General features: G+C 37.0%; 1 protein-coding gene across 1 annotated transcript in view; it reads left to right on the top strand.

The window, feature by feature from the left end:
* The window catches only part of LOC131677451 (uncharacterized), a 41,095-nt gene that overhangs the window by 15,873 nt on the left and 9,292 nt on the right, over positions 1–15,930 (top strand). Inside the window, exon 2 of the mRNA XM_058957285.1 lies at positions 13,690–13,805. Coding sequence (XP_058813268.1) covers positions 13,690–13,805 — 116 coding nt within the window. The remainder of the gene's footprint in view (positions 1–13,689; positions 13,806–15,930) is intronic.

The raw sequence follows: 15,930 nt of genomic DNA, 5'->3' as shown, positions 1-15,930 counted from the left end.
TCGACGGTGTTGCGCTACAAAGAGTCAATGAAGTCTGGGACCTGGGTGTAATTCTTGACCACAAACTGTCCTTCAATTCGCATATGACCAACATAATTGCGAAAGCAAATCGGCAGTTGGGATTTATTTCGAAGATTTCACGGATCCTTACTGTCTAAAATCCCTACACTGCGCAATGGTTAGACCAATCCTTGAGTTCGTTTCGCCGGTTTGGAATTCGCATCACCTAACTTGGTGTTTAAATTCGGAAAGAGTGCAGAAAAGGTTTATACGCTTAGCTCTTAGGAACTTGCCTTGGCGGGACCCGCAAAATTTACCACCGTATCGTGACCGTTGCCAGCTGCTGAATTTGGAGACTTTAGAATGTCGTCGTAGTATCCAGCAAGCTACTACCTTGGTGAAAATCTTAAATGGAGAATGCGATGCGCCTGAACTGCTGTCCCGCTTAGATTTCCGAGTAGCGAGGAGAACACGAGATACATCATTATTATTGCCGAGGTTTCATTGGACATCTTTTGGATTCCATGAGTCACTGTCTTCAATGATTCGAACCTTTTCTCGTGCTGACAGTGCATTTGAGTTTGGTGACTCCTCGAAAATATTTGCAAGCAATTTAAGAAGATTGCGTTTACTGTGATTATTATGTGTTTTAGTAATAAAAAACCTGACATGTAATATTACTTGACTTTATACTTTTGACCTTACGAAAAGATAGTGGTTTTTACGTCCATTTGAGGGTGGCGCGTGGTAGGAGCAGGCCAGCTCAAACGGACTTTTTCCAACCTGATTCATTTAGACTATAATGTCCGATGATACATAAATAAATAAATAAATAAATAAATAAATAAATAAAGAAATAAATAAATGAATAAATAAATAAATAAATAAATAAACAAATAAATAAATAAATAAATAAATAAATAAATTTCTCATATAAACCGGCACAATCGTAATACCTCATAGGTTTAAAATCTATTGAAATGCACACATCAAATTACTTCGATTCGCAGGCCTAGATTATTGATGGCGAAGCAAAAATTATTGGAATGTATTGTACACTATCAATTATTCCGGAAGTCTCGGGGTTCCGGGCAAATTCCAGGTCTAAAGTCACTTCGGTGACGACTGAACCAAATTTCACCAACCTAGTCTCAAATGGAAGGTATAATATGAAGTTCGGTGTTGAACCCTCCATCTACCCCTTCACCTCTTACCTCTCAATCCCCCCTGTCTCACCCCCACCCTCTCAGACCAACCACCAACATGCATCCCCTTCATCCATCCCATATACTAAAATAAGTTAGATGATTCCTGACACATCCTCCCCCGCCTACTAATTATATCCCGTCCCTTCTCCACCATGAAGTTAACATGAAGACAACATTGAACTCACGCTGATTAAGCTATATAAATATTATATTTTTGTTTGTTTCAAGTGTGTCAGTATCGACATGTTGCTTATCAGGATCGTGACAGTCGTGCACTTATATGTGCTCATCAAGTGTAATAAGAATGAAATAAACATTTCCACAATATTATATTGAACATAACCAGCCATAGTTTGGAACATGAACATAGTTTGGATAAATGAAAAAGGCACAATTGCACAACTAGGTGGATTAAAACAGTTTTTTTATATCTTGTAACATAGTTTTAGAATTTTACGTAGTTTTTGTTTCAGAATCGTTAACAGTTAACAGTTATTCCATTAAATTTTCAGTGACTAATTGGTTCATCATCTCAAGTCATCAGAACTAGCTCTATTTTAAATTTGCAACCCCACATAGAGCAAAATTCTTGTTATTGGACTGAGTGTGTCATGCCATGTTAACGTTAATTATTGCACACTAATTTATTTGTTCGAACTAGTGTTTAAAGTGTTTGTTACACAAAGGTATAACTGGTACGATATCAATACCGTTAAAAAAATCAAGTTTCTGTACCCCGCACGGCACACTTAGTCATTCGTTTTCACTTTTCATGTTGCAAAACTTGACGCGCTGAGAGTTAGTTCCTGCATAACCAGTGAATTTTATTGAAAGGTCTCAATCATTCGGGCAAGCACTATGGTATCTACTTCGTTTCTCATTTTCACTCGTCAGTGCTGTAACGAAGCAAGATTTATCGTTTCGCTGGGTGTTATCTCGGTAACCTACCACTCGTGTGCAAGTTGATAGCCTGTCTATAATTTGACATCACCCACCACAGTTTTATTTCATCGAAAAACCACTACAACCCATATAAAACCGATTATATCGTCTGTGTGTCTACAATTTAATACCTCGCGTGACAGTAGCACTACTCAGTGCTCACTCCTCTTGCAGCACTGCGGTTTCGGAAATCATAGTGGCAATAACATGCTGACAATGGTAATACAAATGAAGGCTGTGTTCGGTATCAACATTATCAGATTTGCGTGAAGAGTATATGAGCTGTGCATTAAGGTTTAAGACACTCAGGTAGAGTGTTTGTGATAATAGAAACCTTATTAAAGTGTACTCGAAGAAAATTTCTCATAGAATCATTTAAAATTCCTCATTAAACTGTGCAGGAAACAAAGTTACATTTTTACATTTCTTACAAAAGAAATGTATATTGCCATATAAAACGACATTCACTGATTTAGTTTAGATATAATCATTAGCACAAATATTCATTCTCGACACAACTGTTGACCTGATCAAACACCTCTCGGGGTACTTTGCGTTCCCCGACACGTGCCTATTAGTGGAACCCCGCACGTGTGGAATGTCAAACTTGCAAACGGCTTAGTTGATGATCTATATATTGGTATTCGCTTAACGTATCTCTACTTCAACGAACGTGTCCCTGATCCAGAATGTTTATTTAGTATAGCTATCACGATGCAGGTGCCTGATTGGGAAGTACATACCGGTACAGCTGCCGGTAATTCCAGCATTTTGAAACGTTGCCTGCCCTCGACGTCACGATTCAACTATTGCGATGCTTAAAGCACAGAGAACAGACATCAATGATCGAACAAAAATATTTAAAAAACGTGTGTAAACACTTGAATTAATATACTAAACACACTAGCGTCGCCACACCAACCTATCCCAACTATCTGTCAAATCGATTCCGGAACCGGTTCGAAATCCTGGATGGATTCAGCATGGAATCTAGCTCAAAGAAAACAACCGATTCCGACTCTATCGGTTGACGCATTTGAGCTGGAATTCATGCTGGAAGTCCGAATCGGTTCCGGACTAGTTTGACTGGGTAGAGGAATAACCGCTGTCATTTCTGTCGCACTCAGCCACAAAAAAAACATGACGACAGTAGCGCACCTGGTTTAGATATCCAAACCGTTAGAGATTTTACACAAGTTGAATGCTGAAGATGGACGTCTGTTCTCTGTGCTTAAAGAGTCGGAAAACAAGTTATGTACCCTTAGTCATCCTCACCGTTCGATTGTGTGATCTAACTCTGTCGTCGTCGCCGCTGTTGGTAGGAAGGCAATTCGAAAAAGACGTATATATTTTCAAGCTGGTTTTTTCCATCAGTTACTAGAGCTTTTAACCTTAAGGTAATTTGTTTTTGTGTTAGAAAAATCTCTATATGCGGGGCTTGGAATCGAACCCAGGTGAACGCTTACAAGGCAATATATTTACCAACTACCGCTACAGGCTCCCCTGGAGTACAAATTTATTACAATAAAGAGTGCTGTTAAATTTCCATCCAACATTTTTCATCTGTCAAACTGAAATAGGCCGGTGATAGTTCGTTACATGTCCGTCTTGCCTAAGTTTGACAATTTACAAACTCCTTTCATTTTATATTACTTGAGCAACTACTAACATTAATTGCTTCTAAAGCTTCAATACTTCAGCAACAGGAGGCTATAGATATTGACGACAAGAACCGTGGGATTCATATGAAATTACTTTATACTTAAATGCATCGTTTGGAATGGAATACACCGTAAAGCTCTGGTAGAAACCCTCGCATTCCGTTTCTGATTGCTTGGAAGTTATACGTACCTAGCTACGTTGAAACAGCAGCGGCAACTATCGACCGTCTTCTGGTCACATCACAGTTGTGTCGTGTGAATAATCGGTCCCTTTCTAAAATTATCAATACGCACACTTCGATTAGAAACAGACAGCGCCCGATGGTTATTTTTAATTCGATAGCGTATTGCGTATCTTCGCTAAAGTCCACACGCAAAAATAGAACAATCTACAGAATAAGTTCTTTTAACGTAAATTTAGGCACTTTTGAGTTGTGCGTCGCTTTCGCACTTATTGGTGCTGTCAAAAACAAAACTCAGTCGAGGTCTTCCGTGCAGTAAGGTACTTCTGAGTTGTTTGGGGTATACTCAAAATTAGGTAAATTCAACTTAAATTTAAGTAAACTAAACTCAAGGTTGAGTTATGATTTTTGCCGTAGTGAAATGGAAACTACCTTCAACACGGTTTACCTAATTTTACCTTCCTGCACGATACCACGAGATTGAGTCAAAAGTACAAAAGCTCATTTGATTTTGATGATTGGTTTTTTGGCGTTCGCACAGTTTGTGGAGCAGCATCATCAAAAACATCTTTTCATATGTGCACCAGACTAGATACAGTAACGTTCCGTTTTTGGCATGTGCCCTTTTTGGCACACTCCGATTGTAGCAACAAATGGGTTCCATTTTTGGCAACAAGTCTTTTAAAAATGTGCAATATATATTTTTTGTATTAATTAATATCACATTTGACTTTATTTCCAAAGATGGGAGTCATATTAACCCTCAAAGGTGCAAAAAATTGCAAATTTTGTGAAAATTGTCTCTTAGTTTCAATACATTACTGTGACAATTTTGAGATGTTTTTCGCAATATTGTTTTAAAACAGCGTTATGCATTTAAGGGTTAACTGTAGTTTACGGTATACGTGTTGTATTTAATGATTACAATATACATAGAAATGTATTATTTATGCATAATATAATTGGTAAAAGTGAAACTAGTGTCTGACGGAATCAATTTTTATAGTAAGACCCAGAGTCTGTGAACTTTAAGAGTCAAGTACAAAGCAATTCGCTACACTGCATAATAATACTAGTTCTGGAGAAAACTTTCAATAGAACCTTAGTAACATTGCGAGCCTCTTTCTCTTTCGACTATTACGACGTCACTATAAAACTTGGCACCAATTTTTCAGTAAATGTCGAAAGCTGACCATAGTGCGTGCCAAAGCCGTATTTGGGAATACAAAACGGATGGTCCCCCAAATAGTTTGTTTTAGCTTTATGATGTCTTTGGCAAATTTGTTAGTTATTTTGGTGATTTTTTTTTTCAAATGAATGGAATTAGGGTAGTCCTTATGGTTAAGGTGTTCAAAGCATCGACTAATTAGATGTGTGAAGTTTGCCTGCACAATATAATAATACAATTAAATTGAAGCAAATTTGCTAAATAAGGCTATCTGTAATGGTTAATTTGTATTTTTTTTAGGTTTGAGGTAGAGTGGCTCTTGGAAAAACGGGTAGCTTATGTTATCTTTTGATGTGTTAATTTCTAGCAAATGTATTGTTCTAGAGATTTTTGGAACTTTCGCAGAGCACATTTTTACCGTAACACTGATGTTTCAATCCCTTTTGTTTGGACAGTTGCAAGTGATTTTTCAAACAAAAATGGTTTTCTTCAAACCTAAATATCTTCAAGCATTGCAATTCGAATTTCAATCTTTCAATTCCATTTGAAAGATCAACGATTAGTTAGTTATAGAGAATTATTAAATTTATTTATTTTTTAAAAGTTTCTCTATAGACGTTACGTAAATCGAATAAAACTAAACTTACTTCGAAATCCCAAGGGATTCTGGTCGCTTGTTAACACTAAGAGAAAGGCTTCCCATCTGAAATGTTTCTCGATAATGATGCAGCTTTCTCTGCAGAAGATAAGTGCAGCTGTTTTGCACGGCACTTTTCGAGCGTCTTCTCTCAAGATTCGCATTCGCCTGAGGTGATTGACAACGCTGTTCGAGACGTCCCTTCTGACATTTTCAGCATGGATGTTTTCGTCATCGACGACGAAATGGTTCGTTCGGCTATCCAGTAGACAAAAGCGTCCTTCGATCCCGGTCTGAGTATTATGCCTGCAGCTGTATTGAAAAAAAAATGCTCGGACTTCTTGGCTACACCACTCGCGCAACTTTTCAATATGTCGCTTCAGCAGCAAACGTTTCCAGTGCACTGGAAATGTTCGACACTAATCCCTATTTTAAAAAAAGGCGACAAGCGTAACGTTAAAAATTACCGTGGAATTACTTCGTAATCAAAACTGATTGAGTCACTGGTTAACGAAACACTATTTGCTTCCTGCCGAGGCCGACACTATATTAGCACCTGTCAGCATGATTTCTATTCTGAACGTTCGGTGGAAACCAATCTAGTGAGCTTTGCGTCATTTTGTATGGATAATATATGCAAAAAACTTCAAGTGGATGCGATATATACAGATATGAAATCCACCTTTGACAAAGTGAATCACGATATTCTGATTGCCAAACTGAAAAAAAAACTTGGCTGCACGACTAGGTTTTGTGAGTGGCTTCGATCATATCTCGTTCATCGTCAAGTTGCTGTTTGTATTGGCACTGCTCAGTCTGATTGTTTTTCGAACAGCTCTGGAGTTCCTCAAGGTAGTATACTCGGAACGCTGCTATTTTCGCTGTTTATTAACTACGTTACAGATATTTTAAATCCTGGTGGCAAACTATTTTTCGCTGACGATGTTAAACTATATTACGTAATTCGTGATCAGTCCGACTGCCTGGTATTGCAAGCCGTTCTGTATACTCTTAACGACTGGTGTGTGCGGAATATGATGGTTGTTTGCATTCCCAAATGCAGTGTCATCAGCTTTCATCGCACTAGGAACACCATCCCTTTTGATTATAATGTTTCTGGAAATCAGCTACAACGTGTTGACTGCATCGAAGATTTTGGAGTAATTATAAGCTAACTTACCATTGTCACTTTGCTACAATCAACAAGGCCAATCGACAACTGGGATTCATGTTTAAAATATCCAACGAATTTCGTGATCCTTTGTGTTTTAAAGCTCTTTACTGTTCATTAGTGCGTTCGATGCTAGAATTTGGCAATGTTGTTTGGAATTCTTACCATGCTGTTTGGATCAATAGGATCGAAGGCGTTCAGAGACGGTTTATCAGGTACGCTCTGCGTTTCTTGCCATGGAGTGATCCGCAAAACCTGCCGCCGTATGAAGATCGCTGTCGTTTGTTAGGCTTGCACACCCTTACTGAAAGGAGAATGACATCGCATGCAGTCTTTGCGGCCAAAATACTGCTGGATGAATACGATGTTCCTGACCTACTAGCACAAATGCATTTCTATGCGCCATCTCGTACTCTTCGCCAAAGAGTTATGCTTGTTCCTGAAATGAGACCAACTGGTTCGGAGATTCAACGAGTTTTCCAAACTATTTGATTTTAACCTCGACGAATTGAATCACACTAGTTTTAGGAAATTTCATTAAGACATTAAATAATGAATAGATGAATAAAATTTTTACAAATACAAAAATACAAAAAGAGCTGTTTTTTTAAACGAAATTGTTCATTAATTTTCGGAAAGAAGAAATTACAACCCCAGGAGCGAAACCACAACTACCATGCAGTGAATTGTTTGAGTTTTGACGTCCAGTGGGCCGAAGAAAAGCGATTCGAATTAAATGATATGTTACAACTCCGTAATGAGGGGCATTGCTCTGGAAAAATGCGCGAAGATTGTGAGAATTCTACAGGACGACGACTGAATGTAATAAAAACATAAATAAAATTGAATTTGATTATTTTTGATTATTTTTTCTTCCATCTCATTCAATTTCACATATGATTAAAAATTCTTGAAACATTTTGAAGTCGTAAATTGAAAATCCAAACTTTAAAAATAAGGTTCCATTTTTGGCACGGTTCCGGTTTTGGCAACTGAAAAAAAAATAAAATTGTTGCCAAAAACGGAATCCTACTGTACTTCATTTAACAATAATGACACGGAAAAAAATCATGAATTCATAAAAACAAATCACAATTTCGTGAACGGAACAATTAACGACAACCGTGACCAAGTTAACGAACCTATGAATCAAAAACCTCGAATTCATGAAAATATTTGTGTTTCCTGGACATGTTAAGTTTTTGTTATGATTCTTGTTAATAATTTGGGAATACACAGCCGACAGCCAAACGTTGTTCAAGATTTAAGGAGCTTATTCGTGATTTTTGTGATTTCTCATAACGTTACTGTGCTATTTTATTCACGAGTTTGTTATCGGATTTTTCTGGCAGACTAGTGGGATTTAAGTTCATGATTTCAGGATCTTAGTCGCAATTTTCGTAATTTCTAGTCACGTTATCGTGATATTTTAGTCATGAGTAAAGTGATTCCTGTTCATGATTTTAGGATCTAAGTAACGGTTTTTGAAATTTTCTTCACGTGTAATGCGATTTAAGTTCATAATTTCAGGAACTTAGTCACGCTTTTCAAAATTTCTGTTCACGTCGTCGTGATATTTAAGTCACGAGTAGAGATTTATGTTTATTTACGTTCACGATTTCAGGGTCTTAGTCACTATTTTTGATATTTTTGTCACAAGTGGTGTGATTTTTGTTCATGATTTCAGGATTTTAGTCAGGATTTTCGTAATTTCTGTTCGCGCTATCGCGATATTCTATTTTAGAGCTTACTTTCTAATTTGGCACGTGGAGTAATGTGACTCATGTTAATGATAGCAGCAGTTTTATCATAGTATTCGTATTTTCTCTTCGCCTCATCGCGATCTGTTAATTCTTTGCTTACTATAGGTTTTTTTACTCGGAGTAAAGTGACAATATGAACTAGATCATAAAAGTGTGACTGGTTTGCGGGATCTTGTTCTGTGAACTATATTACGAAAGTGATTTGTCATGCTCAGCGTAGTTTTCGTTTTCTGTCCAGACATCACACTGCTCTTTATCGAATGAATAGCGTAGTTCGAGGCAGTTTTCTTATACTCGTACCTATTACTGGTCACTAGCAGCTGAACAATGTCAGTGAACATTTCATGAAAAAGTGAATGGAACAAAAATGATTCCACGAATAATACTACAAATTGTGTGAAAAAGTTTACGTGAAAATTTCATTACCATGTTGCATGAAATTGAGAATAATTACGGATATCTTCTAAATATCACAAGCACGAAAAAATATCGTAAACTATGTCCTAGGAATCATAAACCAGTTCACAGATCCATGAATGATATTTCATGATTTTGTGAACTATTTCACGAGCCCCGATATTTGATCATGACCAATATATTAGGAATCATGAACCAGTTCACAAATGGATGAATAATATTTGATGCTTTTGTGAACTATCTTACGAGCACGAATGGTAAGTCGTGACTATTCTACAAGGATTCATGAATCAGTTCACGAATACATGAATCATGTTTTAGAATTTTGTGATTTATTTCACGGACACGCATGGTTAGTCGTGATTATTGTACTAGGAATCATGAACCAGTACACGAATACATGAATATTTTATGATTTCACGAGTATGAATGGTAAGTCGTGACCAGAGTCGACGAATGTTTTTTTCATCTACCAAAAACGGGCGAAAATGACGAGAGAACGACGCTACTTTCTAAACCACCAGAACATTGCGAAAACAAAAATGAGCCAACGATCCACGACAAAGCATGCATGTGAATTAAATTTCATTATTTCCTCCACACATTCGTTTTCACATTGAGATTAAGAAAGACAATAGACCCTTCAATATTGAACATAGTGCTAGGCATACGAAAATACACTAGTAACGATATTTACTTGTCGTTACAAGCTAGCAACGATATTGGACGGCTGAAGCACTATTGATGTGCATATTTACCGCGTTTGTGGCGCTCTAGTTGCATTTTATGATGCACATTGCTATAATTTCATTAATTGCAAATTAAAATGAGAATCAAAATTACTGATTTAAAATTAAAACGAGGTTTTCATATTGCCTTAGGAAAACGTAAGTCGCTACTTCTACTAGTCGCTACCGTAGAATCGATAGATGAAGGGGCGTTGTTATTATTCTGCTTTGTAGGCTTTTAGTAACGAATGAGGCAGCGAATAGACGAAGGGGGTTTCAGGGGGGACGAATACATGCATTATATTTTATGATTTTGTGAACATTATCTCGGGTACTCATGGTCAGTCGTGACTATTATACAAAGAATCATGAATCAGTTCACGAATAGATGATCAAATATTCTATGTACAGAAAATAAAATGCTGCTTACAAATTATATATTTCCTTCTTTATAACATGAACTGTCCTTCTGGGCATACTATCAAATCTCAACCAGTGTAGAGTTATTAAACTTTTGTTGTAAATGACTCATTTAAGTTTAAATGCCTTTTTTCTTGAAAAGTAAAAATAGTATATTCATTATTCCCATTAGAAAGACCTTTCAAAAGTTTAAAACTAGTGTCTTCCATAGCGCTTTCATACGTATGAAGTTCAAAGTGGTTGATACTTATTTCATTTTCATTTCTGTATTCGTATAGAACTTTTACTTCTTCTTTTCAATCGAAGCTGTTCTTTTGATTTACAATGTTTATTTGGTCCTTTGGTAGCAATCATTTATATCCAAAATTGCATTGAAATTTCTAAAAGTAAGCTTCTATTGAACTCTTCCGCTTATATTTTTGATTAAAATATTTGAATTGACTTATTAAACACATTAATAATACCTAATAACATAATATTTAAGGGCGATCTCCGGACCTCCGTGTTTTACATCTATTTCTCCGGGCTCGGTAAAACCATAGATAATTTAAACTGTTTTAGTACAATTTTTTTTACAAAATGTCTAAAAAGTTCAAACTTTTATCACCTCTAGGGTTAAGAGTTACCCTTTATTTCAAGGTGGCCAATATGCTAAGAATTATTTCGGAATTCGCATGAAAAACAAATTATTTTGTCCATCATTTTAGAAAAAAAAAGTATTCCGCCGTTTGCTAAAATTTATTATTTCACATCCCACAAAGGCGCTCAAAATGGTTTAAAAAAGTTAAATTCCTTCAATTTCACTAAATCACCTCACTGTTACTGATGCTTATATGCATCTGCTGCTTGATAGGATGGCGGTTGGTCTAATTCAATCAGCCGGGTCAACATCGAATCAACGATTTCTTCTCGTGTTAACGTTTTCTGCTCCTTTAGCGGTCCTTAGATATTGGCTACGCCGGTGAGCATTGCTCCTTTGCTGAGATCTCCCTATCGACTGTGGCGAAACACTGGATTCTTCGTTCCCTCCAAAGAATCTTGGAAGACACCGCAGTGTGATTCCCAAGCAGTGCTGCTATCCTGCTTCTCTGCTCTTCCTGTTCGCTTTGTTGGAGGGCAAGGTCCGTTTGGCCTATCCTCCACAGCGAGAGTGGATGGTGCATTTTGTATTCTTTGCGATAAGCCGGGAAGTGAAATTCTATACCACACTAAACCTACAAAACCGTTACAAATGTGAAAAATTTGAACTTACTTAATGTGAACGGCTCTGAGAAGCGGTGCGCAGTATAGTTTGCAAACTTGAGTTTATTTTGGTAATATTCTAATCAATCAGTGCCGAATTGATACCCTGACTAGTTTCAGAATAAGGGAATGAATAAGGGCAAACTTATCACTTTCAACTCATTGGGTAATAAAAAGCGATAAATGTCGAGCAATCGCTTTGACTCACATTTCTGTTTGATTCCAGCGAATACTCATATGATGCTTAAAATCTACTACCACGTCATTAAAAATCTCCAGGTCAACGCCTTTCCAGAGGTGGCAGCCCTATACTTTTACTATCTGACATAAATCAGTATTGATATGTATGTGGAAGTATGGCCAGCGTTACCAATTCTTGGATTGAAACAAATAAATAATTGTTTATGTTCATAAATCACATTCAAATTCGATAACTTCGAATCACTGATTGCGAAGATAAATGGTTTCTGAAATTTGCCATATGATTTAATGACCATGGTTGACACACCACTACCAAGGCTAAAAAAAATTTCGTCACAGCCGATGATCATGGTCAATAGTAGCTATGCTGGCGTAACGAAATCTCCCCAGCAACGATGCGTACTCTGCTATTACTTGGGTAAATGGACTAAATATTGCACTTGGGCTGATTTTCGCCAAATCCAAAGTACAGAAATATAATGAATTTTTTGTTTGGTGCCTCAAGGTAAAACCAAATAATGATCTTGGTGCTACAGTCCGCTACGATATTAGAACTATTACTTCCATAGACTGTTTGTAAATTTGTTGAGTATGGGAAAATAACGGGGATAGTGCAATGATTGAAAAATGTTTCCTGGTGGAGTCTCGAACATACAACGAATTGCCTATACAAGATCTGCTTGTTAATTATATCCTTCACCACCAAATCAGGAACTCATCTCAAGGCACACATATAACAATTTCACCCTATAATTTTATAAACACGGAGCTGATTGTATGGCATGAGCATTTTGCTTCGAAGAAAACGGATGGTATCCACTGTTGCTAAGAAAAGCGCCGCGTCATGCGAAAAGATATAGAAATTTTATTACCTCCGTGGTGAAGTATTGCGAAAAAAAAAATGTGCTCAATGACGACGACCAACGTGTGTCAATCCGAAGTCACCAAGTGCGAAAAGTTGTGTCGCAGCTGGTCGTACCGCCGCCGATAACGCGATCTTCTTCTATATTTATACATAGCGCGTTCCACCGACTTCACAGATAAATGACAAGCAGCAGCAGATCAGAATTCCGGATGCCAGTGAACTGTCGTCGTGTGGGTGATCCGCTCTGACAGATGTAGTTTGAAAGAGAAGACTTCCTACTTCGCGCTGATTTATGCGAAGCGTCTGAAACCGAGTAGGGGAATCGTTCCATTATTCATCTCAGCCTCTAGAAAATTAAACATCGCGAACGCACTGAGTCAATCATAACGAGTGAAATCTGTAGACGATCATGTAAAATGGTCCGAAGTGCAATTGAAAGCCTATCTTTGTTTACTATCTCTTTCGATTATCACGACGTCAAACTTTTTAGCATTATTTCAGTATATATCGAAAGAATTTGATTTCGTCTAGCATATTATACAGAGTTAAGGAACAAACGTAAAAGCGACCGAGTTATCAACGGAAGAAAAATTAAACAATAAAAGCCTTTGATTTGATTTGGACTTTTCGACAAGTTTGTCTAGCAATATATTTCTTTTGAATTTAAATTAAAATATGAATAAGGAGCACGCTGTTATGGACACTGTAGGTAAGATGGACATCGCGTTTCTCAAAAACTGCAGAATTCAATCAAAATGATACAATAACAACTGTCAGATATTTGAGCAAAACCTTTTTTTCGCCAATTGACATGATTTTTTGACAGGAGAAAATAATGATTACAACATAAAAATCTAGGTTCAAATGATGTACTAGTTTCTTAACACTTGACAGATTAAAAATAGAAATTATACCCAATCACTCAGAATATGGCTACACTTTTTTTAAACTTGGTATTATTTTGGGCCAAATAGACACAGTAGTAATCACTATTCGAAAAATAAATGAAGTTTCGATCTGATTAAAATAACTATTTCGACACTGCATCACAAAATTAATGCTCTCTTTATTCTCTTCGAAACAGGTACGGAAGAGTGTCCAATTCGATCAGTCGTTAATCGTGTTGGGGGGCAGCTGTGCCGTGCCCTGACAGAAAAAGGTGTGGCTTTACTGGTGAATCATGGAATTGGAGAAGAAAAGGTAGGTACCCTTAATCTGTACAAAATCGGCGTAAAGCTTGTTTCGTATAAAAACTAGCTGCTTTTTTACATACTTTTGCAACTCTAGTTATGATTACGGGAACCTTTTATGATGTGCAAGATTTGGTTATTCACTGGTGAATATTGGGTTAATTCAGTGAAAACAAGGCATGAAGCTTAATATAGTAGAAGTTGACTTGATCATCCAAAGCAAATCATTCTAAGGTCAGACCACACTAATTACGCACTTAATACGGATCCCTCCGTGTCAATTATGTAATCAACAGGTATACCATGCAAAACCTTCTAAGGAAATTCCCTTTCCTACAGCCAGAACCATTACAATAAAGCAATGTATACTCCAAACCAACAACCATCACCACCAACAAAAAGTACACACCGAAGAAATCTGATACACAAGAGCGAAATCTGCGCTAGTCTGTGCATTATAACAGAAACCTGTGAAAATCTGTGCAGTTTTAGAAATCTGTGCAGCGTATTGAAAATCTGTAAAACATAGATTAATCTGTTCATCTGGCATCTCTGCTAAAGGGACAAGCAGTGTGAAAATTCGTTCACTCCTGTGGCAGCTGTTGATCGCATAATAGTCCAAAGTGTGCTCACTAATACCTAATAAAAGGGGTTTGAAAAAACTTCACAATGGGTCACTAGATGCGCGAAATGCGAACGAACGATGAAGCTGGAACTGCTAAGAGCAGCGTAGAACTTTGTCCGCCAGCGATCATGAAATGGTTACGTGAAGCCTGTGAAGCTTTCTGGATATAGGAAAAACATGCAATATTTGAATTAAAACATTTTTTTCATTTGCGAAGCGCATTTCAGGGAGCTTGACGAAGTCATACTAAGAATTTTATCTAATGTCAGAATAGTTCTGTTTACAGCGCCAATATAAAAAAATCTATGATTATCGAATATTCAATAGCTTGAGCTTGCGCGAACCACACCAGGTCAGAGCTCCGTTATAGATCGGGACCAGCTGAAATTCCACAGAGAATTATTTAATAATAATGCCTGAGAGTAACAATTCATCATCCATTATACAACACCTAGTAATCCAAAGCTGTTTATCAGTCAATACCCGCACCGGTCAGGCCCGTACTTAGATCGCAGCAGGAAAAATTGTGCTGAAATTCGCGAGCGAGTCAAAATTTCAGGGGTCTTTGGGCACAGGGTTGCCACATTGAAATCTGTATTTTTTCAAGAAAACATCTGTAAATCTGTATCGCGGGAGAAAAATTCTGTATCGAAAATCTGTATTCAAAAATTAACTAAAAGCAATAATATTTTTACAAAAAAAAATTAACCAACCGATCACAAATATAACAATGAGATTGATTTTAGTCTTCATCAGGAGAACAAATGATATCTAAATTTGGCATTTTGTTCCTCGCCTTAGTGGTTGCTTTAGATATGAACTTCATAGGGTACTTTTTAAGTGTTATTCAAAATTCTTATAGGCTAGGTACTACGAACCTGCACTAAAAATCTGTAAAATCTGTATTTTAGCAAAAAATCTGTAATCTTTATATACATAATCTTGGTCGTAAATTCTCTTGAAAAATCTGTAAAATACAGAATAATCTGTATATGTGGTAATCCTGTTGGGCACCCAGCCACCAGAAGACTCATTAGGTGCCTAACAATATAGCTATTTCAAATAATAGAAGAAAAAATAATCTAAAAAAATAATAAAAAAATAACATACAAACTGAGGCTACAGCTGAAAAGGCAGCAATTTTATTCACGACAAGAATATGAAAAAATTTAGAGAGGCCCGAAATAAGCATCAACTGTACGTGAAAATTTGTATGACATACTGGCTCCCAGCTATATGACGGACATGCCAGCTACCAGAAAGGGAAGCAAGAAGGTTTTTTAGGAATAGATAATAAAAAAAATCAAGAAATGAAGAAGTTGACCTGTTTTTATCGCATATTACGACATGGAAACAGGAACACAGTGGATCAAACATTGGTTTCTGCTGCCGGATGCTACACTGCCTTTAGGCAGCTTCAGCTCGGGTGCGTTCGCTGCGCCAGGTTGCTTTGCTTAACTTTCTATGCAAGCAGAAAGTTTAAAAGGTGAAGAAAGCTTTCTTGTCATTG

This window comes from Topomyia yanbarensis, chromosome 1 (genome assembly GCF_030247195.1).
Source record: "Topomyia yanbarensis strain Yona2022 chromosome 1, ASM3024719v1, whole genome shotgun sequence".
Taxonomy (NCBI): Eukaryota; Metazoa; Arthropoda; class Insecta; order Diptera; family Culicidae; genus Topomyia; species Topomyia yanbarensis.
This window is presented reverse-complemented; position numbering and strand designations above follow the sequence as displayed.